General features: G+C 50.7%; 1 protein-coding gene and 1 long non-coding RNA gene across 3 annotated transcripts in view; one reads left to right on the top strand and one right to left on the bottom strand.

The window, feature by feature from the left end:
• The window catches only part of LOC126533636 (cysteine-rich motor neuron 1 protein-like), a 186,431-nt gene extending 173,114 nt beyond the window's left edge, over positions 1-13,317 (bottom strand). Inside the window, exon 1 of one of the 2 annotated variants that reach the window (XM_050180802.3) lies at positions 11,593-13,317. In XM_050180802.3, the coding sequence (XP_050036759.1) occupies positions 11,593-12,091 (499 nt within the window). In that variant the 5' untranslated portion in view covers positions 12,092-13,317. The remainder of the gene's footprint in view (positions 1-11,592) is intronic. The other variant, XM_050180803.3, reaches the window with a different exon arrangement.
• Positions 1-25,042, top strand: part of LOC129385561 (uncharacterized) — a 400,056-nt gene that overhangs the window by 143,748 nt on the left and 231,266 nt on the right. The gene's annotated exons all lie outside the window — the stretch shown is intronic.

Genomic DNA, 25,042 nt, shown 5'->3' with positions numbered 1-25,042 from the left:
TACCAACTCGCCCAAATGTCGATTATTCTACTCAGCCTCGAGTACACTGTACTCTAGATAGAAAGTCAGTCCAAACAGCTGTAGGCGTTCCTTGCGAGAGGCTGCGATGGTATTTTCAAATGACATTGTCCGTTTGAACCGGTACACGTACGTCCACTGATATTTTCTTCGGGGCATTGATATTATTTTAGCGTTGGAAGATGATCAGAGTTGTGAAGCTCAGACCATAGACTTTCAGAAAAATTTTACTCGACAGAACTCGGGCACTTGCTTTTAGGAAAGCTTGCAAGTACGGCGAGAATCATGCTAAGTGCATGGACTGTCTGTAAACTTGTCCTTTTGGCTTCCAGCGGCTTTGTGACTTTGCAAATCGATATTTCTTCAACAAAAGTACTGCGTTACAAATGAGACAATTAGTGATGTTCACGAATGTGTGCGTAGGTTTATTGCCATGTTCTGCTTAAAAATAGCTGTACGATTGCGTATAAACTTGAAGAGGTTAACCGTAATAAGCAACGCCATGCCACAAGAACATGTAAAGCCACAAGTACAAAAATTAACCGCATCCATGTACTGTATACCGTCATTTCTATGTTGCAGCCAACCGATCGCAGCGCCAGATTTCCTTCTAGCGGTGAAGCCACCAGGTGGCGTCGCCACTCCAGCCACTGACGTTTATGCCTTCGCTTGTCCGGCAATCCACCCAAACCGCCTGCGTTTGCCGGAGTACGGGACGCTAAATCTCTCTAATAGAGAGTTTTAGTAGAACGTAGGCAAAGTCCTTGAGTACGCTATAGAATCTAGCGCGGCCCAAATGCGCACGCGCAGAACGTCGCCTTGAGCTTTGAAGGCAACGCACGGACGTTAACCTTCTGAATATAACGGTGTGCGCATTGGGTATCGCTAGCGTAACACCATGGCGGCGCCCAGTCCTCGTTCTTCGTCGAGACATCTCATTTCGAGGAAAAGTGTTAGCGACGTCCTGCGATCATTATTGAGAAGAACAGAGTGCGCTGACGTAGTTAGGCCAAGAGAAAAGAGGCCAGCGCTGCCGCGAAATCGCTTTTGTGTCTACACACCAGATGGCGCCGCAGCATTTGGCGTTGGTTGTGGGAAACGTTCGGCTACTTAAACGTGTAGCATGGAGAGCGCGCGCGTGTAGCGTGACCGCAGCCGTTTTGCGGGCGTCAACGCGACTCCTCCGAAAAGGCTAAACCAAAACTACCTGTAATGCGGTCCGCCGCCGCGTTCGACGGAAGCGGCCGAGCAGGTGGATAAAAATCGAGCGCTTCGGTAGCGCGTCGCTGCTCAAGCGCGACGTCGCGGCATGCGGCTTCTCGAAGCGCACTGAAGCGCGAAGCGCCTAGGCCTCGCGAGAAAATGGCCGACAACACGATCCACTTTTGAGATAGCGTCCCTGCACGCCGTTGTTTTCGCCCATGCTCGTAGTTCGACGCTCAAGTAGTCGAGCGCGATCCTTTACGTTGATGCCGTCGAGGGAGGCTAGCGTGCATAAATAATCCCGGGAGTGCCGTGATAACAGGGAGCTTGAGATGTAGGGGATAACACAAAGTTCACGGACGCCGTCGGCGATGCTTGACAAAACAATGCAAACGGAGTTCAACATAGGAGGAGGAGGAGGAGGAGGAGGAGGAGGAGGAGGAGGAGTGTTGCTAGCTGGAGGCAGGCAGACCCCCTTGGAAAAGATGCCGGGATGGACGGATGGACGGACGGACGAACGGACGGTTGAATGCATGAGCATCTCCTTTCAGACGAGCTCGTTATTTCTACCCTTTCTTGCGCGCTTAGAATCGGCGCTTCAGACACGTGGGTCGTGTTAACGGAACATCGAATCTGACAAAAAAAAGTTTTGCCCTAGAATCTACTACGTTTCGTCGCTAATACACCAGCGGTCTTTTAGCACATTCTCTATCGGAGATTCGCTGATCTTTCTTCTACTACACTTCAAACCCAAGGCCTCGAGCAGGGTTACTACACGGGTTCGTCGACCTCTGGACGGACGCTGCGACAAACTATATAAAGATACGCTCTATGCTTTCTCGTGGTCGCATTTAGAACGCACGTTCAAATACCTGTGTGTAACTACCATTACGCTCACAGCTTGATGACCTTGATCTGCTAAAGTAAATGCTGCGCTAATTGAAAAATAAGAAGGTAGTTGCTCCAAGCTAAAGTGAATTACCTTCGGCTGAGCATTCATACCAGGTTCCCCCATTAAATTTGCCTAAGCGTTCGTGTCTCATACTGAAACCAGTGACGGAAAGGCTAATCTGTAAGGCTCAAACAGTTTCGAACATTGCTAAACTGCTTGACGCCAGGTAAATAAGCGAAACCAATTGGCTGCCCCCCCCCCCCCCCCCCCCACCGCCATGTTTACCTCAAGTCCACGTGTTGCATGTGCGATACGTTGTATTGAACTAAATGTTCGAGCCACAGTTGTATGCGTGCCTACGGGTGAAGAAATTTTCTTGTGATCTACGTAGACTATATGCGTTTGAGTTGGACAGCGTGCGTAACATACGCCTTTTAAGTTATCGGGTTGTCACCGGCTGTAGGTAGCTTAATGGTGAATCGTCGCAAAGCGTAACGCGCAAGATGTGGGTGTGGCACCCACCTGCCGTAAGTAGCCTCCGACTTTCGTTTCCGTTTTCCTTCTGGTATATGCGTAGAGCTTTGGCGCGTCTGTCATTCCGGTATACGCAATGGCGCTCGCGTAACACCGGGCGCTACCGAATGGTGCTAGCGGCATCTAGCGACGCTTCGTTTAACCACAATGCCACATCGAAACGTTTCCGTGTCCCTGTCCCAGAAGTGTCCCATAAAAAAAAAAAGGGAGAGAGAGAGAGAGAGGGAACACAATGTGTAAAGCCCCTTAAACTTCCCAAAGTAGCGCCACTCTCCTCCTCCGCCTTCACTCCTCGTTTCTCCTCTCTCTCACGCTCCCTTCTCGACCGTGGCGCCGCCTACACGCTCGAGCGTAGCAACGGAGCCAACCCGCCGCTCCTCGCCACTCCGCAGACGCTTCCAGAGCAAAAATGGCGCTGATGCACGGCGCGAGGGCCCACGTGATGCTATTAGGCCAATAGCGACTCGGCGTCGGCCAGAGCGCGCCAGGAGGAGGCGGCATTCTTCAAAGCGTGGCTCTACTTTACGAAGTTTAAGGGGCTTTAACTCGCGCCATTAAAGAGACACGACAAACGTGCAGCACTTGCCTTTCTCCAAATTATTGCTTGTTGAAGGCTGACGCCACTGCCAAAAAATTTACGCCAGCGGTGAAATAGTATACACTTCGTTACTGCAATGATAATAGCTCTGTGTTCCTCTGGTTGCGCTCTCCGTCACCGGGTGGCGCCACCAACCCGGCCGCTCCCGTTTACCGCTCCCGTAATCCGCTAACGGTGACAAGTATATGCAGGCGAATTAAAAACTCTCGCACTTGAATGAATAATGACACTTAATTTCCCCTTAAGCCTTCTCTGGTTTCTTCGTCTGTGTGCTTCGCGTTAGCACTTGTATTTTCCCGGTCAATCGGGAACCGTCCGTTATACCGGCCCTGTCTTTACGATTACGGCTATTGCAAAACAATGACCCGCATTCTCTAAGGATATCTTTCTTCTTAGATTGTATCAGTTTCTTATCATCCGTCCCGCCGACTGGTCGTTCCAGCGATAGCTGGGGCGCGGCATCGTGCAAACCAATCACGGAGAAGTAGAAAAAGTGAGGAGGGGGAGGGGGAATTGTTGCATAACACGGACCCGGTCATCCAACTAAGGATGTTTTCAATTTAGGTTCAATTTATTTGTTTATTTATCCACCTAATAATTTCTTTCAAATAGTTCAGGCCAATTTTTTTATAAGCTCTTGAAGGAACGTCGGTTATTCCTGGCAGTCCACATTTGAACATTATATAAACGAGCACAGAACGCCAACACAGCCGAAGGAACACATGACAAGACAAAAAATGTTATCATTAGCGATACACGATACGCTCAACTTCAAGCAGCATAATCTGACAAAGAATATGCTAACCGGGGGAGAGCTTTTAATCACTGATCATTACAACTAGTTAAAAGCTGTGTTAAAGCAATCGAAAAAAAGAACGGAGTATAACTACCCGTCATGCCTGTGACGAGATTTCTGGTGACCAGCGATGTGACGCAGTCAATAAGCGATTTCCGTTTATTTCCACACCTAACCAACAAAATGTTACCTCGATTTGAGAGAAATATTAATTTTTCCCTTCCTAGTTCGGACGTCATCTTTGAAGTTGACATGCATCTCTTTTCAGTTTTCATTTTTGGACTCGAAGACATCTTATGTTTCTATACTGGAAACCCATATTTTTTTTTATTATTTGCACTCCGTTAGAAAATTTCGCTGTCTAAACATGCCCGTTTGCGACCAGTTATCCTTAGGTGAGAGATGGAGCAAAGTTTGAAGGAACTAAACGCATACAGCAAAATGTCCACGGACTAAGGATTGTGCAATAAAGCCGATTTCTTCTCCGTCTGTGAATGTAACTCGAAATTGAGGACTGTAGTCCAGACTTGGGCATTGCGAACTTTCCAGTGCACTCGTCAAGTTATATTACGCGTCGCCGTAATACAATTAGTAGTGCAACGCACGCGTAATGCGGATGCTGTGGGTTCGGCTGCCACCGGCGGCAAGTTATCCTTTCGTCCACTTTCATATTTTCCTTTTCTTTCTTACTTCCTATATTTAAATTTCAGCCACAGCTAATTTCCCCGATGCCTTCCTTGGCTTCATACGGTCACGATGTTATACATACATACATACATACATACATACATACATACATACATACATACATACATACATACATACATACATACATACATACATACATACGTGCGTATATACGTACATACATATCCCACGTGAACCGCTGTCCACACTTCACAAACCCTTTTGTCCCACTTTGACACTCCTAATGCTAACGCGTTTAAGAAGAAAAAAAAAAAACGACCAAAAACGGTTCGGGACGGGGGTTGACACTTGGGTCAACGCCGCATCCGAGCGCGTTCCACGCATTCCGGAACTCTACACGCTGGGCTCTGCGATCCCGAGCTCGCGTGCAGCGGCAAATCATTAGGAGGAGCGCCCGCGAGAAACCATCTCCAGCAGCACTGGGCCAGCCCAGCCCGCGCCGCCAGGGCACAGAGGAGGCGCTTTCTTCTTCTTCCTCCTCCTCCTCCTCCCCCGCTCGCCGTAGCCGTTGACGACAGCAGCGCGTGCCGCTGGGAACAGACGCACCGAAACGAGAGAGAGAGAGAGAGAGAGAGAGAGAGAGAGAGAGAGAGAGAGTGGAGAAACAAAGACGAAAAAGTAAACGAAAGTTGCTTGGCACAAGCGCATTCCACGCAAGCACGTGGTTCGCCGGTCGAGAGGCCAAGGAAGTGAAAGCTTCGATGGCTTTTACAGAGAGAGCCCCAGCGGGCCGCTGCGTGTATGTGTGCGTGCGTTCGTTAAAGCCCCCCCCCCCCCCCCCCCCCCCGAACTGTACGTGTATACTATTAAGTCGGCGTCACAGCTGTTCTCGTTGTCAACAAAGACGCAGCAAGAAATTACTTTTTTTCTTCTTTATTTTTTTTCCCCCGTGGGCACGCACTTGACCGGCGACGCGGAGCAGCAGGGGAGGAGCTGCGCAGGTCGCAGATACGCACACAGAAATTTCGGGAAAAGGGGTAGGCGAGTGCCCGGTGTAACCCCCCGGCCCCTCCCCCTCCCTGGCTGCGCCACTCGTTCTCAAAACATTTTGATAATAAATTTCGTTTATCCTTGCGATACAAAAGAAAAAGAAATAGAATGGTTCCACGAGCGAGATTGCTATCACCGCGTCGAGATCTACGGACGGAAAGCACCTACACCCCTCCCCCCCCACCCTACTGCGGTAACGATGTCCTGGATGTGTCAAATGAACACGACTGAGCCATTTCATAATTGGACCCTCTTCTCGAAACAAATGATAAAATAAAGAGCTTGCGAAGGGTCTGGAGAAAGAGGCCACGAAATTTTCTGTGTGGCAGGGTGACACCTAACGCCTCACCCCCCCCACCCCCCCACCCCCGCTCACCCAGCTCGCCTCCTGCGAAGCAAAGGAGCAGCAGAGTCCGTTCACAACTGAAAGTCCGTCGGCATATTTACCTATCCAGAACAGCGGCAGCCGGCGTGGTCGTCCGCACGCTAACGATCAAGTGTTAACGAAGGCCATTGTGAGGCGGTGACTATACACGTCGCATTCGCATTCCGCTGCAAAATAATTTGCACCCTTCAGAGCGAATAAGGGTGTAAATGTGTGTATGACTCACACCCTTGTTCATTTTAAGGTTGTAAGTTATTTTTACAGTGCAGTCCTTTTACTACGCAACAAAGCACGTGCTCTCCCAGACTGACCGCATTCCACAGGGCTGTACGATAACTCTCCGAAATTTAGACAAATGCGGGACACCTAGAATTTGTATTTTTACCATTACCTTAGTTCTTAGAGATTGGCTGAGAAAAAAAAAAAAGTTTAGTGTAAATGAAACTAATCTGAGAATACGACTCAGCCTTTCTATTTCTCTTCGTTCGCTTTCTTTCTTTTATTTTTTTTTCTTTCACAGGCGAACTGCAGTCTTGTCTATGCGGCCATATAAGACTTACCCGGCCCTTCACATCTCCTCGCTATCGCCGACGCTCTCTTTCTCGCGCAGTCCTCTTATAAACAGCGTTTGCGCGGCGGTTGCCGAGACGACGCGGCCTGAGCCTCCTCGTCTGTAACGTATACCTGCGCAGGCCAACGAGGGAGAGCAAGCGCAACACGTACTCGAACGTACGAACAGTCCCAACGGGCGCCGCTATCTGCGTGGAGATGGGACGAGACCGCGGGAGGAGGAGGGGAGAGGGTGCGCCGTCACGCGGCTTGCGACTACGCGGCGGGCTGCTCCGCAAATAAAGGAAAGGAAGCCAGAGAATGAGGCGGCGCGACAAAAGGGCGGCGGGCGCATCGGGTAGCCGTAGTCGCCAACCGGCAATACCTTACATGTTCTTTTTTTTTTTTTTAGCGACGCTTTGCTTTTTTGTCCCCGAGGTTTTGGGGCGGCTGGTCGGTGCTCGGTTTCTCGCCGAGCAAACTGGGCCGATCCCGGAGATCGTACGATGGGAAGTGGACCGATCGCGGAAGAAGCACAGTAGAGTCAACTGGGTCGGATCCTGGACATCGTGTGATAAAATGTGGGCCGATCCCGAAGGTCGTACGATGAGAAGTGGTCCGATCACGGAAGCAGTGCAGTAGTCAACTGGATCGGATCCTGGATATCGTGCGATAAAAGATTGGACCGGTCACGGAGATCGTGTAATGAGAAGTGGTCCGATGACGGAAGCAGCGCAGTAGAGTCAACTGGGTCGGATCCTGGGCATCATGTGATAAAATGTGGGCCGATCCCGAAGGTCGTAAGATGAGAAGTGGTCTGATCACGGAAGCAGTGCAGTAGTCAACTGGATCGGATCCTGGATATCGTGCGATAAAAGATTGGACCGGTCACGGAGATCGTGTAATGAGAAGTGGACCGATCACGGGAGCAGTCCAGTAGTTAATTGGGCCGGATCCTGGACATCGTGTGATAAAATGTGGGCCGATCCCGAAGGTCGTACGATGAGAAGTGGTCCGATCACGGAAGCAGTGCAGTAGTCAACTGGATCGGATCCTGGATATCGTGCGATAAAAGATTGGACCGGTCACGGAGATCGTGTAATGAGAAGTGGACCGATCACGGGAGCAGTCCAGTAGTTAATTGGGCCGGATCCTGGACATCGTGTGATAAAATGTGGGCCGATCCCGAAGGTCGTACGATGAGAAGTGGACCGATCATGGAAGCAGTGCAGTAGTCAACTGGACCGGATCCTGGATATCGTGCGAAAAAAGATTGGACCGGTCACGGAGATCGTGGAATGAGAAGTGGACCGATCACGGGATCGTTGTAATGAGAAGTGGACCGATCACGGGAGCAGTCCAGTAGTTAATTGGGCCGGATCCTGGACATCGTGTGATAAAATGTGGGTCGATTCCGGAGATCGTATGATGAGAAGTGGACCGATCATGGAAGCAGTGCAGTAGTCAACTGGTCCGGATCCTGGATATGGTGTAATAAAAATTAGGCCGATCCTGCAGATGGTGTGATGAGAAGTGGACCGATCGCGGAAGCAGTCCAGTATAGTCAACTGGGCCGGATCCTGGATATCGTGTGATAAAGATAGGGCAGATCCCGGAAACAGTGCAATAGTCAACTTGGATGATCCTGGATAACGTGTGATAAAAACTAGGCCGATTCAGGAGTCAGTGTAATAGTCAACTGGGCTGATCCCGGATGTTGTACGATGACTGGGCCGATTGGGGAGACTGTTTTACTAAGTGGGCCGACTCCTCAGATAGTGTGACAACAACAACAACAACAACACTAGACCGACACCGCAGACTGCATAATCGTAAACTGCGCCGATCCCTGAGATAGTGTAATCAAAGCTAGACGTATCCGGGAGCTGTTGTAGTAGTAAACTGGACCGATTCTTAAGCGAATGAGATGAAAACTGGGTCAATCTGCCAGACTGTGTGATCAAAACTGGGCCGATATTGGGGACTGTGTGCTAGCGAATTGGGTCCATTCCGGATATGGTGTAATCCAAATCGGGACTAAAGCTATATCCGATCGCTTGGAAACTTAGGGAGACGAAGAGTAGTTCATGAAGCCACCAAAAACGCATGATGCCTCAGAGCACGTATATTATTAGACAGACATCCACGCCTAACTCCCGTCGTACAACCAAACGACCGCTACGCCAGAGAGCCCCCTCTAATAATATAGGTAGGAAGAAGTGTGGCCCAGACTACGGAGCTTGGGACGCATTAAAAATTTGCAGTTTCTCCCGAAGAGGAAAAAGCAGCGACGGCAAGGCTCAGCGTTGAACTCCTCGCGCGGTAGTCTAACAAAACGTTGGGTCTAACTAACGGCGGTCTGACGATAAGCGGACGCGACATAGGCGGGTGCGCCAAAATTTTTTGGCACCCTTAAACGCCCTTAACATGCCGCGTAGGGGGCCTGTAATGGCATGGCGCAGACGCCACTGTGCTGCCCGTGAAGAGAGGCGCCTACTGAAATTACGTCACTTTCGTATTGTGAACACTAACATTGTTTCGCACTTTTTAGTGGTCTGAGAAGATTCAAGATAAAAGGCGTACGCTGTGAATGAAATATTTCATAACTGTCCTTCACGCGCTGCAATTCTTGAAAAACTCTGACGAATAATTCAGTCGAGACGATTGCCACCACGTCTTGAACTTCTGGGGGAAAAAGAGCTTACAGCACCGTAACTGAACAAGAATAAGCGATATCGCAATCCTTGACATAAAAATTGTTACAGCGCAATCACATGCAACCACAAGTATGAAGGACGGGACTCAAGCGCTGTCCTGTAAGCGGCAAGAAAACTGTCAAAATTGATATGATATACACCGCTTTGAAATATTTCTAGTAGGGTTTTCGCAGAACGCTCGTAAATATACCACCAGTTTTGCTAATGCTGCAAGTCCTTTTGTCAAATATCAAAGTTATGTACTTCCCGAAGTGCGATACCTGGCTTTGGTGCGGAGTTACAGATTTGTAAACTTCGTGCTTCAATTTCATTTTCGAACTCCTCAAGCTTCGACAAAATTTCTATTCGTTGAAACAAAACAATGAGGCTCCAAGTCCGAATTCTGTTTTCAACAGTCGATAGAGTTCCGTTTTCCCTCTTAAATGCAGCAAATTTAATTCAGGTCAGTTCGGCATTCGTGTAACGCGAGCATTTCCGCGTTTCACATCTATTCGAATGAGCAAATCGGAGTTGACCTCGAGCTAAACACCTCCTAAGAGACACCTGTTAGCGGACGCAACAAATACACGAACGACACTCTGTCGCGGTATGCGGATAGAGCGAAAGAAAAAGGCGCTGACAAGAAAAAATAAAGACAAAAAAAGAGAAAAAATCTGCGAACGAGGACAGATGCTTTTGTAAAAGTTTCCCGCTACGTATACCTGGCGGTCGGCGATTGAATATGCTTGCGACCAGCCAAGTTGTTCTGAGAGTACTGATGGTTATAACAATTGCTCGCTTTGCTGCTCTATGTATACTTGAAACCTATTGCAATATGTAGACTGTGAAATAATTTACACGCTCAAATGTGATTAAGAGTGTAAATCGGTCTATAACTCACACCCTCACGCAATTCACAACAAAGGATGTGAGAGTGTGAGTTATAGACAGATTTACACCTTTCTTCACTTTTAAGGGTGCAAATTATTTTAGTGTACGCCTGCAAGCAGCGTTTTTCCATTGTTCCTTAAATGTTTGTTTTTTCTCCCTCTCTGCTAGCGAGTGGGCGTGGTGCGCCTATTTGGAAAACAATTGCTCGCCCACTTTTCTTTCTGACTGCGGTGTTGGTAAATGTTTATTTGATTAATAACAATATTATTTAAGATTTGCATCACATGACGTAGTAGCAGCGGTATGCGAAATTTGAAGGCACAAACCACAGCCCCAACGCGTGACTCATTACTGGATGCCCTTGTCGAAGAGGGCGAGCTAACGGTGATAATAGTTATAGCACGCGGTGAAGCACATCGTCAGCATTTTCAGTCACCTACGCGTAACACCGACCGTTACGTAACGTCGAAACATTTGCGACCTTCGCGAACCCCCGGTACATGAATGGCGGATATAATTGGTTGTGTCGTCTTGACAGCTGAGTTCCTGCTACGGGAGGTTTCGGCAAAAAAAAAAAAAAACAGCCGCCTCCGATAAGGACACGCTGTATCGGCAGTGACAGGTTCTCGCGTCAATTGTGGCCAGCCAGCTAAGTACATTCTGTAGAGATAGCGCTCAGAGAGACGATAAATGGCGCGCGTAGGCGGGAGAAATGTAGAGACGGTGGAGATACGAACTATCGGTAGTTTCTTTGCTTTAAAGGCGTCTGCTGAGCCGTCTGCTTGGCCGTGCACGTGTGATTGCGCCGTCTGCTGCAACACAGATCGCGAGACAGGCACCGCACTGAAACTTCTGCACTGGTGCGGTGGCCTGGCAAACTTGGCAACGATCGCGTCTGCTTCTGCATCGAAGTCGTCTGCTATGCCACGCGCGGTGCGTAGGCACTGTTGAAGAAGTTAGCGTCTTCACTGCTTACGAAGACTAGTACGGTTTGCAATTTTAAGGGAGCCGCTGGAACAACGTCGCAGTTGTGCTTACTTCCCAAACGCAATCGCGGCGCGCACGTAACGACGAACCGTTTCTCTGCGGCGTCCGCACGGCTCGCATCACGCGGCGCTGTCATCGTGCAGAAAACGCGGCGCGCCGGCACTGCGCGTCCGGGAATGCAGCGGGTCTCTCCTTCGAAGTAGCAGCGGCGCCGAGGAGGCACGAAGAAGACCCGTGTGACTAGAATAAACCCGATGACCATCGCGCGCGCACGGCAAAGCAAAGAGAAACAAAAGGCGAGAGAGCGGGCGGGCAGGCGGCGCGCCGCCAAGCCATCCTCCTTACCGTGACAGGTGCCTTCCTCGTGGGGCTCGGCGATCCTGCCGACGGCGACGTCGGCGAGGCATTCGAGGGGCGCCGCGCAAACACCGCGGCGCCGGATTCCGCCGCAAGGCAGGCCCGGCGCGCCGCGCACGCACTCGCGGCAGCAACCGCACCGATCCACGACCTGCTCGTCCAAACACTTGACTCCGTGATCGTACTCGTCGTCGTCTGCTGCTGCCGCCGCAGCCTTCTTGTCGTCCGCTGCACCGTGCACGGCGGCGATCGCCGAGCACCACTTCTTCGTGTCGCACTGGTTGTCCGGCGGGCACGACGAGAGGTCGAGGTCGTCGTGATGATTATGCGAAGACGACGACGAGGAGACACCGTCGTCATCGGCTGCCGTCGTAAACACTGCGCACGACGACGCGAGGAGAATAACGAACACGACGCCAGACGAAGGCAGGTGCGGAGTGACGCGGCCGCCGCCGCTCAGCTGTGCAGCCAGCCGCGTGAAGCGCATGTTGTTGATGGGTCTCGGAACGCTGCGTCGCAAAACGAAAGGAGCAGAGGCGCGCGCGGATTCAGCAAGCGATCGAGCTGGAGCGCACTGTGAATGCTGCTCAGCCGGGACGCATAGATTCGTCGTCGCTTTGCACGGGAACCAGAGGCACCAGCAACATGAGGGGTCGGCGTCAACCGTGCCGACGACGACTGAAAGACGCTCCCCGACTCGGACAGGATCGCGTCCGGCGGGCGAATAACCGACACGGAACACAGGCTCCTCGCTGGTCTCACACGGCGGCCACTTCTGCTACTCCCGCAGAGTCGTCTGCGTGCCGCTCGGCTGCTTCAAGCGCGCGCAGCGGCGTCCCGCGACGAAGACCCACTGCACCTGGGCGGGCGTCGGGTCGGCTGTGCGAGATCGTGGCTCAGGACGCCCTTCTGCGGGACGTTTCGTTGCGCGCAGCCCTCGCAGAAGCCGCCACTCGCTTCTCACGCGTGCAGGGGCCGTTGACGAAGGACGACGAGTACAACGCCGTTTGACGAGGACGACGACGGCGAACTGAAACAGCTGAGAGCGCAGGCTTCGTCTTGGCTCGGCGAGCAGCAGCGCTCCTCCATGCACAACACACAAGAACACGCACGCGCGTCTCGCAGACGACGATAGCAGACGACGGAGGCGGCGCGCTCACGTGCCGCGCGGGGGCACCACTGAGGAACAGGAAACGAGACTCGCGCGCGACCACTGCGAAAGCAGCCGCTTCTCTGATGCTCGCCCAACGGCGGCCGCGCCGGTCGTCTGCTCGGAGTTGGGTGGTGGCGCTTCGGTCGCGTAACTCTGCGAGAGAGAGAGGGCTAGTTTTGAACACAATTCTCGCCTCTGTCTCTCGCTCACTCTAGTCTCTCTGTCTTGCTAGCACCTTCCTTCCACCTGTTTTGTGTTTGGTTTCGGAGAGAGAGCGCAGGAGGCGCCTCTGGCGGTTGAATGCTTTTCTGACGCTCAGAAAAAAAGACAAAAAAAAAAAAAAAGAAACGAATAAGGGACTAAGGGGAGGAGGGAGCGAAGAGTTGATACCGACGTCTTCTCTCTGTTTTGTTGTATAACAGCCCCTCTCTCTCCGTGGGCTTTACATTCGCCCGCTGAGCCGTGCTTGCTTCTCTGTCCACCGTCTGCTGCGCCTTAGTCAAATAAAAGAAAGATAAACCCCGAAGTGTCTCGCCTCTCCTCATAAATACCTTCGCCTCCTTTTTTTTCCCGTCTGTTTTTTATGTTTGGCGTTAGTTTCATCGTGGTTCTCGCTGGTCTCAGCTTTTGTACTGCGCCGTCCTTTCCGGGCGTCATGCTCCCTAGACCCCGTGAACGGGATTTTATTGACATTCCCACGCGCCCCGAACACGCCACTCCGACACGGATCCTGATCACACACTGGATGCGTTTTCTTTATTATTGTATACTCTGACGGTCGCTGGTTCGTTGGTGAGGTAGTCGCTGTCTCTATACCGCTGGCCTCTTGAAGGCTCGCCTTTAGTTTCATCTTGTCCGTTATTTGATACCCTTTCCTCGATTGTGGGAGCCCTCCCCCAACTTCCCCCGCAAAAGAAGGACAGAATATCCAATAGTGTGGAGTGATGCTTTCGCCTCTGGCGTATCTCTTTTCGTACTTCTGCTTTTATAACTCCAGACGAAAACAGATTGCAAGAAGAAATACTTATCGAGGACCTGGTCCGAGCGAGTAAACATTTCTCCCTTTGAATTCTAGGGGTTTATTACATTCTCGATAAGCTTGCGTCTCAAAACCTTGCGTCCGGAAAATTGTAGTTTTTTTCTTTCTTTTCTCTTTTTTGTAAGGCGATTGGCGCTCCAAACACTCTTAACAGTGTAACAACAACACAGACATATTCTTGGAACTGTGGCCCATTTCCACTCTTGGGTATGGTGTTTCATTTATTATTATTTCGTTGTTTCCCGTATAGCTCTGCGCATTCCTGAATATAAGCTCCTTCGCTTGGATTGCACACCTTTTCGGGCGGCGCGACTGTCAGCGTATCTTTCCACGGGTCGCCGCACGGGCACAAATATAGCTTTACCAACACCGATGGCTGGAGGCGCTCTGATATCAACCGGACTCCTCAGTTGTATAGCGCCTCGTCGACAGGAGGGAAGACCGAAATTGACCCGGGAATCTAACGTCACGCCAGTACATCTAACAAAGCTGGACCATCCTTTCGATAACCTTCTGTCTTCTGGATCTTCTGGAACGTCTCCACGTATTTTCTATCCTCACTTTTCCCCGGCACAGTTTTTGTTCTTGTTTTTAATTCTCTCGATCTAGGAAGCACCCACCGCACGATCGCCTCCCCCCTCCTCCCCCCCCCTTTTTTTGGTCGTTTTCTGGTTCCTTCTTCTTTGTCTACTCCCCGCACCCCCTTCTTTCTTTTTTTTTTTTTTTCATTATCGCTTGTGAGTTGCTTCGCCTTCGGGGAACGTTTCTCCCACATACGGTTCAACGCGCTTCGCTTCTCTCTCACGCACGAACAAACACAAACACACAAACAAACACGTGCGCAAACGATGTCGCAAGCCCTCGGAGCTTCCTTCCTACGCACCGGAGCGACGAGCCGAGAGTCCGAGGATGCGTCTGCGTAGTACGTGCGCGAACGCTCTCTCCCTCCCTCGCTGGAGGGAAATAAGAAAAGAATAAGGGTTCGCGGTCTTCCCTGGCTCGGGTGTGAGTTTCGCCGTTCCCCTTCCTCACCCACAACCCTCGCGCCTCTACACCGTCTCTATATGCGTGGACCTTATCATCGCCTCCTGCTTGGAACAGATTCCCACGTGCGGTGTTCGATCTTGCTCGGGTATCTGTCGCTGTGCTCGCTCGCATGACCACAGGAAGAGGGCGCGCGGTCGGCGGAGCCACGCGTAGGACTGGAGCAGCCGTACTCTCATTTCACCTCGCTCTCGATGAGGAGCCACGCTATTGAGCCAGGTGTTTCAGTGATGTACTTAAGTGGAAGCGTCACCTGAGAGAGCGAGAGAGAGCAAGAAGAGGGAAGGTAGAGAAGTCAACCAGACCAGCGTTCGGTTTACTACCCTACACTGGGGCTGGAACGGAAACTGAAGGCGTGACGTGAAGAGGCAGGAAGAGACACCATTGGGGGATTAGAAAGCGAATCGGGGTAGCGGATATTCTTGTTGACATTAAGAGGGAAACATGGAGCTGGGCTGGCCATGTAACGCGTAGGGCCAATAACCGGTTGACTATTAGAGTTACAGCATGGGTGCCAATGAAAGGGAAGTGCTGTCGAGGACGGCAGAGAGTTGGGCGGTGGGATGAAATTGGGAAATTAGCAGGCACAAGTTGGAATTTGCTAGCTCAAGAAGTAGAAGTGAGATCGCTTGGAGAGGCTTTCATCCTGCAGTCGACATAAAAATAGGATAACGATGATGATGATAGTGATCCATTGCAGGATACCTCCTTCCTGAAGCCAGCCATTTATCTTTCTTGATTAAACTCAAACGTTGCCCTAATTTTATTAGAAATTAGCTTGATGAATATTTTATGCTTCTGAAAGTAGGCCTAATGGCTGCTTTCAGCCATTTCAGCCCGCCGGTTAGCCCTAAGCCAAATGGGCCCATAATTCTTCAGTTCTCTCACGTCTCGCTTATGGATTCTTGCATAATTGGCATTCTTCCAGCTCTCCAGTACACTTGAAGTCGTGAGGCATTGCTATAGAGAGACTCAACCTTTCAAGTATAATATGCCTCAATCTTTGAATAAACCTAATGTTATTCCATCTTGCAGCTTTTCCCAACGACATGTCTTGCGAAGGCCTTGTAACCGCATCGCTAGTATACACACGCAGCTTCTGCATCCTGTTCGTTGCTACTTCCAATAAAGGTTGCACGGCTGCTTATTGTATAGGTCCGCATAGAAGTCCTCTGATGCCTTTACTCTATCATCTAAATTGCTGATGATATTTAGTCCCTCATCTTTCACTTTATACGTCGTGCTCTTTCCGATATATGCCAATCAGCGGCGCTACCTACAGGCGCCAACCGCTCAGGTTTATGCCACACCACTGAAAAGAAAAAAAAAATGCTGCTCAACTTTTGTGTTCGCGTGTTTGATGCATCAGGCGGCCGACTCTTCTGAAAAGTGCCGACATGTCCCTCCTTACATACATTGAATAAAGTGAAAACACGTATACGTCCGCTCCGAGCTTGCGCTACAGCAGCGGTCCTCGGGCAGAAGCACGAGCCCGCATCATCGCAGCGGGCAGAGTCGGCTTCTGCTGCGGTATCCACTGCTGCCGGTGCAAGCGGCTTCACCCTCTTTTCACATCCTCCTCACCTACGACTTTCAAGAGCCCAAGAGGAGTTAGCTGAACAACCCCCTCCTCCTCCTTTCGGTTACACTCCACCTTTCCCCTCCTCCTCCTCCACTTTTCTTGTACTGCCCACGCGTTTCCCTATCGTAGTATATATGTTTCGTTCCTGTCCCTGTCTATTTTTCCTTTTTGTTGACAAATGATTCTCTCATGTCGCTCTTTTTTTTTTTATTACTCCGACTCGTGATTCGACTCGCCTTGCTGGCGCTCTCGCCTTGCAAGAATCGACTGTGCGCTGCGTGAGTGGTAGTGAAACGATCGACCTTCGCCTCTCTCTTCCGCGTTATCGAATTCGCTGTCGAGGGCTGCCCGCAGTGTAATGGCGGTAGCCTGGCTGTTCGCGGCAAGCAATCCAAAATACTAGTAAACTTCAAGAAAAAAAGAAATGTTTGATGGGAAGTGAGGTGGAGGTAGGGAGACGTCAAGCAGTTTGCGGAAAACAAGGCGGCGAACAGAAGGATCATTCGGCATTTTGAACGCCTCCCCACCCCCCCTTCTTTTTTTCAGCTTCGTCAGGGGTAGTTGTTTCATCTTCAATGCAAGCTTAACCAGTCAACGCCTCCTAGATAGCAGGCCTGTGCGCTCTGCTTTATGGCAACTTGCTGCTTGGATCGAAATTTCGATTGCCAAGCACGGCGCCCGGGACGCTTAAGTTCCTTTGTTCTGTGCAGGCAAATTCTCTTTAGTGGCCCGCGCTGCAGAGGCGTTCGCAATACACATCCAGGAGGGGGAATTTAGCAGGGACGTACGAAATCCTTCGTTGTGCAGGTAATTTCGTTGTAGTGGCGTTCGTTAATTGTAAGAGGAGTTCGACCGTGTACCGCGCCCTGGTTCCCGTACAAAGAAGCTCGGGCAAAGCGCTACACCCTGACTAGTTAGTTAAGTCAAGTAATGGAAAGGAAGTGTGACGGGAGCATGTGTTGGCGGCTATCTACAAGGGGGGGGGGGGGGGGAGGGGGGAGGTGAGAGGTGGCGTTGCGCAGGCGATGAACTCGTGCCCTATCGTCCACAAAGCGCTCCGCTCAGGAAGAACCGCCCCTCCGCCCCAAAAAAAACCGCGTGGGCGCCTTCTCCACTTTCGCTGATGCTGTTGTGCATTTCGCCCGAAGGCGCCGGCGCGAATGGATGGCAGGGCGATGAGATGAGTGCGTGGGGCCGGTTGCACGTCTTCCTTTCTTTCTTTCTTTTCGTGGTTCCTGCTGTTTCGGTTTTCGAGTGAATAAAAAAAAAAAAAAGAAGGAAAATGCGACTATTCGCTCGGCGGTTGTAACAGACTCGCAGGGAAGCTGGGGCAGCGCAGGAGAGATAACAAGATGTATAATCCCAAAAGGAGAGAGAGAGAGAGAGAGAGAGAGAGAGAGAGAGAGAGAGAGAGAGAGAGAGAGAGAGAGAGAGAGAGATAAACAGAGCGCTAGAAAGAACGCGAATGCACTTTGTAATACGCCTGGCGCCCTCGTCCGTATATCTTTGTTCTGAACGTTAAGCGAAGGTGCTGGAAATCATTAAGGATGTTCCGTTTATGTTTCTCAGTTTCTTGCGGTGTGGTTTCTGCCGACGGCCACGAAATGAATGCACTGTCCGAGTCGCAGCCCTCTCGTGGCAGTACTCTCCAAACCAGTTCGCTAATTGAGTTTGCGCTTCCTGTTTCTTCTTCTGCTTTATAGAAAGTAACAGTTATGGCAGGCTTTCGCTTTTGGTGTTTTTGATGCGCTGTGGCTGCTTTCTGCGCGGGTGGAGACGTAGCCGGACGAGGTTTAACGGGCTGGTTTCGGAAGAGAGGTGTTCGTTGGCTATTCCTTTTAGTGCGTGAAATTACGGGCCACATACAATATCAGTTTAGAGAAACCCGGTTTGTCAATTGCTACTCTTCGTCGTCATCGTGCCTGCCGATCTGTGCTTGTATCTGCCGGAGTTCCCCCCCCCCCCCCCTTCACTGTCGTCTCCCTGGTGAGCTGTGTCTGAATGTAAACACCTACGTCACTTCGATACGGTGGGGTCGAACCGAGGTTTCCCAGCACAAACACTCGACGCAGGCCGATAACTGGAGAGCTTGGGGGGAGCAGTTTGTCCGTCCGTCCGTCCGTCCGTCCGTCCGTCCGTCCGTCCGTCCGTCCGTCCGTCCGTCCGTCCGTCCGTCCGTCCGTCTGTCTGTCTGTCTGTCTGTCTGTCTGTCTGTCTGTCTGTCTGTCTGTCTGTCTTTTCTTTACTAGGCGGATTGGTCGGGAAGCATTCGTACTGCAGTGAACGGAAATAGACTGGTGAGAACAACAATGAAAGATAATATTATCTCGTATTAAATACCCAATGCACTGGAACTCATCCGTATGATTGCGTCACAAATGAAACTGCCGCTAAATAGCTGGCCATCTATCAGACGGAACAATGACGAGCATTCTGCAACCCCAGTAGGAACGCTTTCTTTCTTTCTGTCTCGCCTGCTGTGAACTGCTCCCGCTTCCGGTGTCTCTGCTCTCCCATTTCGTTCCCCCTTGTGTGCGGTGTGCGCGCGGCTCGATTTTCGGCCATCGTTTTACATGGTACTCGTCTTTGCTCGGAACGCTCGGCGTGTATGGAATGATGACGGTCCAAGGTCTGTACTGACATAGGCAAAAGCTGTGTGCGAGAATGGTCTAGCCCCATGATGGAGAAGCGCATGCGTGCTGCCGAGGATGCGGGTTCGACTGTCACCGGCGCAAAGTTGTCTTTTCGTCCACTTTCGTTTCCCTCTCACTTATTACTCGCATATCTCCATAAAAAAAATGTGCAGCTAATTTCTCGACGCATTCCTTGGCTTTGTTGTCTGTTAATATCGTGCGGTTGTAGCTAACAAACAAATACAAAGAAGGAAACAAACAAACAAACAAAAGATGCTGTGGCTATTTAGTGATAAATGCGAACGAAATGCGTCAGCATTACGTCGCACCTCTTTGAGGCCCCGGAACCACGAGTTAAAACTGCGTCCACTGCATTGCAATGTGTTGTTCAGGAGCTAGCACACTCTACACAGGTCCTGCCTCTCCTAGTAGCGAAGTGCGACTGACAGTGTTCCGGAACCGACCACCGGCAGTCGGGCTATGTGTACGGTGTCCCAGCTAACGTTAGCCAAGATGTTCAACGAAAAAAAGTAAAAAAAAAAAAAAATGAAACACAGTGCAAGATACCATTTTAAGACCTATAGTGTTCAGTTTTCAGACCTCTGGCCAACTCTTCACCGTACGTCTTATAATTGCGTATTGCACCGTGTTCTTTCAATCTTTTTTTTTTTTTTTAAAGCTTGGCTAACTTTAGCTAAGACACATAGTACATACTGTAAGGATTGGGGGCTCAATCCCACCGTTCGTGACCAGTTGTCAGGATTGGGGGCTCAATCCCATCGCTCGTAATCAGTTGTCAAGATTGGAGTCGGGCATGAATTAGAAGGTAACTGGCCCATGCCGTCGTCCAACTTATCCACGCTGAGGACACTGATGAAGGGAAGGACTGCTTCTCACCGAGAACGAGGAATATGGGTTTATTTACAGTATCTACATGCAGTTCATCAGTCTAGCGTGACTGCGAGAGAAAGTGCATCAGTCTAACATGCTTGAGAATGTGCACTGAGCAGCCGCACAACAGCAGTTTATAAACACTCGGTCCTACCTCGATCCCAAGGTGAGGGAAACGGTCGTCTACTCATCGTAAACAAGCCGCCTCACTGCGGGACGGCTTACACACACACACACACTTCCTCACAGGTTCACGGTCCGGAGCCGATCGACGTCAGACGGACTTCGTAGAACTCGGGGCTTACTTCAGGAAAGGCGCCTTTTATTCCCCGATCTGACCCCCGCAGCGCGCCACCAGGTGCCCATTTTCTTGCCTCTTGAACGGCGCGTGGGAAGGAGCTTCGAACTATGTTCCCTCGGGGACTCCCTCGTCCACAGCAGACCAGGATGGCGGTGGCGGGTTCAGGCACAAAGCCTGCTTCGTCGCACTCATCTTGGCTCCCTTGACGGAGAGTCGAGGACGCGCGTATTGTTCTTCACACACAGTCGATTTAGTGACGCCGTGGCTAGAGGTTTGCGGTGGCGTTCCAGGAAAGTTGACGCTGCTGTCGCAACTGGCTGGCAAAACTTGCACCTCAGCTGGGCCGTTCTTAACAATACATACACACCGTAGTTTCGCGATTCTAAACACCCCCCGATTCTAAGCACCCCCCTCTATTTTCGCAAAAAATTTGGAAAAACGTTTGCGTGCGAATCTAAGCACCCCCCTATTTGTTAGAAGAGCGCGTAGCCAAGGCCGCCAAGCGCGCTTGCTCACTCTGTCATCCAGCCGGAGCTGTCGGAGACCCGAGGTGGAATGGCGTCCGCGGCGCCAGTACGCCATACAGCCGGACTCGCGCCATTGTTTATGTTATTTCTCGCACCTGTCTCGTCGTGATGTCGCAGCGTAAAGAGGGAGGGGGGGTCATCCTAGATTTTTCGAATCTAACCACCCCCCTCACGTTGGGCATCGCGATCGTGAAAAAAAGGGGTGCTTAGAATCGAGTAAATGCGGTACATACATACGTACATACATACATACATACATACATACATACATACATACATACATACATACATACATACATACGAGTGCATGCATACATACATACATACATACATACATACATACATACATACATACATACATACATACGAGTGCATACATACTCTTCTAAACTCTCCCGTTTCCCTCTATATCTCTACCATGTGACCGGCTTCACGCACACACACTTTTTCCCCATTGACAATCCGAATTATTACGCTACAAGATATTCTTTGGTTCCGCTTGCAGTTCCCGTGACATAACAACGTGACATCTGGAGATGTCACATTGTGATGGAGGTGCAGAACCACGCAGCAGAGAGAGAGAGATAGAGAACATTTATTCGGACCATCGAGGTGGTTGCTCTTGAGGTCGAGTGGGTGGTGTCCTCATTCCAGGACTTCACTGGTCATGGCTGCTCGCCGTACTTGCTGGACGAAAAACTGCGAGTTACGAATTTAACTGTTTACTGGGCGAACTTGTGCCCAGCAGAAGTGACATTCATCGCACAGCGGTTGCGAGGAGCACAGTCGTCGGTCGTCGAAATCGGATCTACCGATCAAATGCGCCGGCCATTTACACATGACTCATCGCACATTCCAGCGTAGTCCCTACTTCAGGCGTTTCGAATCTGTCTGTCTGTCTGTCTGTCTGTCTGTCTGTCTGTCTGTCTGTCTGTCTGTCTGTCTGTCTGAAATAAAAGAGCTGGTGCGGTACGTCAGACAAAATACCACTACTTGCTTCCTCGTATCTTCTACATTTTATTTTTAAGAGCTTGGCTAACGTTAGCTGGGACGCCCCGTAGATTCATTAGTGTGCTGTTTTTTTTTCTCTCCTGACTGTTGTTGTTTAAGCGTGCTTACGATATGTGCTTTATTGCCAGACCGTTTTTACGTGCAAGCGTAGTTGCCCCCTCGTCTGTCAAATCGGCGAAATTATGCCTATGTAAACTTTTTTTTAATATTAACTCCCATTATCTTCTTTTGCTCATTAGACAATCAGGACTGATCGATTTAGGGAGAAGCTGGCGACGCAGTAGTTGCCAGCATTTACAATGTCATCGGAATAAATGACTCACGTTAGGTGCAGCCTACCGTGGGCTGTGCTCTACAGAAGGGGAGCGTGAGGGATCTTGCTTTGCGTGGAAGAGGCGAAAGCTAAAAAAATTCGCAGTTCCGCCCGAAAGGCGAAGCACCGATTGGGATAACAAATTAGTAGATAGCTGTACGAAGTAAAGATAGCAGTTCTGTCGGCCGTGTAAACTTGTTAACGTTCGCTTACTAACTAAATTAACAATGATAGAATGTGTGAGCGTGACTCAACGAGGCCGTAGAAAGAAAGAGACACACAGAGACAGCGTTGTCCTTGCGTGTCTCCTTCTTTCTACGCCTTTGTTCAGCCGCGCTTACCAATTCTATCATGAATTCAAACCAACTAGCCCGTCAACGTGTTTTAACTAAATTAATCAGGACGGTGTCACGCGCGCGCAGGTAGACATGAACACATCTCACTCGATGACAGCCCAAACTGTCTGTGAAAACGTTGGAGTTAGGAATCGCGGCAGTAGCCGCGAGCCAATTGACCTCCGTGCATCTCTCTCTCTTGAATGCGAACGAAACGTCGAAAGCACAGCGCATACGAAGCTACCGGTACCACGTGCACTCTGCAAACATCGCAGATCGCTTTGAAAGTGAGGCCCGCTGGGGCGCGCACTTTGGCCACGTCGCAGATCGCTTTGAAGACGCACGAGCGCCGGCAACGCGTCCCCACGACGTCCACAAAAGGCCGCTACTACGGCGTCCGCGATTCGCGTGGCCAACGCCGCAGTAGACGCCGCGGTTGTGTCCACTCTATACGGAGAGCGTCGGGCGAGGAGGACATCGGGACACCCTGGCAGCCGCCGGAGAAGAACGCCCCTCCTCCTCCTTCGCCTGACCCCTGACCCCCGACCGCCCTTGCATCGAGCGCCACAGGAGACACGCATCTGGGCCGCGCTCCTCGTTCGCGCACGCGACCTTTAACCCCGTTCGCCGGCTCACCCTCACATGCTTTTCACTCATATGGAGCCTCACGGCGACGCCGACGTCGACGGCAGGAATGCGTCTGGAGTGTCGACAGTGGCGTAGCTAGGTCGTCTGGCACCCGGGGCCCATAGGTCTTCTGTCACCCCCCGCCCCGCGCTCCCGGGTCTAGCCGAGGAAGGCGAGGATATTGACAACTTCCGGGTGTCTTCAGATGTATATGACATCCCCCCCCCCCCCCACTGGCCGCTCGCACCCCCCCCCCCCCCGCCTCTATTGCTAAGCCACGGAGTGTCGATATAGTTGCTATCGCAATACAAGGCGCGAGAATGAATTAGTTTGTGGTTGTTACTACGCGATATTCACACTGACGTTACGGAGGTGGGGCTGCCGATGTGGGCACAAGGAGGTTTAGAAAAGTAATTTTTGTAAAACCTCCGTGGGTCGACATCAAGGAGGTTTAAAAAAGTAATTCTAGATTGGAGATGGTGCCCTGAAATTGAAGCCGGCCGCCGCCAACTCACGAAGGAAATCGATAAACGTTAGGATGTGGCGGAGTAGAGGAAGCGTTTTCTTTTCGCTTTCAGCGGTTTTGAAACGGCCAATTTTGCCATGCAGGTGATCCTTGATGTGTCTGTCTGTGTCCTCGTTTTAGGATCAAAATTGAACGTCTTGACAACTTGTTATGGGAGATTGCGATATGACGGAGCCAATGAAAATATTCTAGCCCGAAACAACAAGCTTTCATTTTTTTCAGTCACTCTAGAATTTATTATCACAGAGCAAGAGCAGCTGCATTGCCACTATTATCCGCCTAGTTGAGCATGCTTTTAACGATGAAGTAAGCGGTGGCTTCACCTCTGCTGGTAAGAATCTGCGGGAGCTGCTACTCCATAATGTTTTTTTTGTAAAACCTCCTTGGGTCGACATCTGTTGACCAATGTGAGAGGCAACGTAACGAGACAAGGCCTTATGGAAAGGAAGGCGAAGTTCAACTTAGTGTACCCAGGGCCTGCAAGAATTGCCATGAACAGTATAGGTTAAAGGTCTCATGCTGTATGGGGATGCCTCGGTATGATACTCGCGCTCCTCGAATTCTCTCGAAACTTCAAGCAGCTTTCAAACTAGAATCTGAAAGGCAACCAGAAAACGTGTGGGGGGTGTTTAAAGTAGCATTGAGGCGACGGTGGTGCTTCAGTTGGCTCCAGTCGAAAGTAGGCGTTCAGTGGATGAATGAATGGATGAATGAATTAATGAACTTTATTCCCCTTTTCAGAGAGGGGAGGTCTAAGTATTCCAGTCTCAGCAGGCGTCCGTCACCACATTATGTGGCTTGATGTCCGTCTGCCAGTCGTGGTAGCCCTCCGCTACCTCCTCAGCCCACCTCAGGACTCGGTCCTGTAGGGTGGGATCGGAGCTGCGCAGGGCAGTCTCCAACAGCTCATCGCTACTAATTAATGGCTTGAGCGTGCGGGGAGGGGGGGAGTTTTGATGAGGCATTTCCACATGATTTGGGAGAGATCTGCTATCGGGACAGGGCAAAAACGACACTTGAGTGTCGGGTATGTGGCGGGAAAGAATAAGTGCAAAGTGTGCGGGCTAAGAAAAGTGTGAGCTTGTAGTTGTCGCCGCAGTATTTATCTCTGACGCATTCTAGGCACAGAGAGAGGTGGATATGGAATGTGACGAGTGTGTCTTTATTGGTGTGTTGTTGGGAATCATTGGGTTCTAGAGTTTGGCCCTTATTTGCGGCCACTCGGTCTGTGCTGGCGTCCATACGAGAGCGATGTCGTTGTCTGGTGGGTGAGCTACAAGTAGAGAGTGCGCGAGGTTGTTAATTTAGCCGTTACTGAAGTTCCGGATGGCAGACTTAGAGTCACAAATGATGACGTCGCAATCGGGTAGGCCCGATGCGAGTGCAATGGCTGCCTCTTCCGCGTCGCCCGCCGAGGTGGTCTTGACTGATGCTGGACAGTGTGGCCCTGGTTGTC

The sequence above is a fragment of the Dermacentor andersoni genome, chromosome 7, assembly GCF_023375885.2.
Source record: "Dermacentor andersoni chromosome 7, qqDerAnde1_hic_scaffold, whole genome shotgun sequence".
Classification (NCBI taxonomy): domain Eukaryota; kingdom Metazoa; phylum Arthropoda; class Arachnida; order Ixodida; family Ixodidae; genus Dermacentor; species Dermacentor andersoni.
The sequence above is the reverse complement of the archived record's forward strand: the minus strand, read 5'-3'. Positions and strand labels throughout refer to the sequence as shown.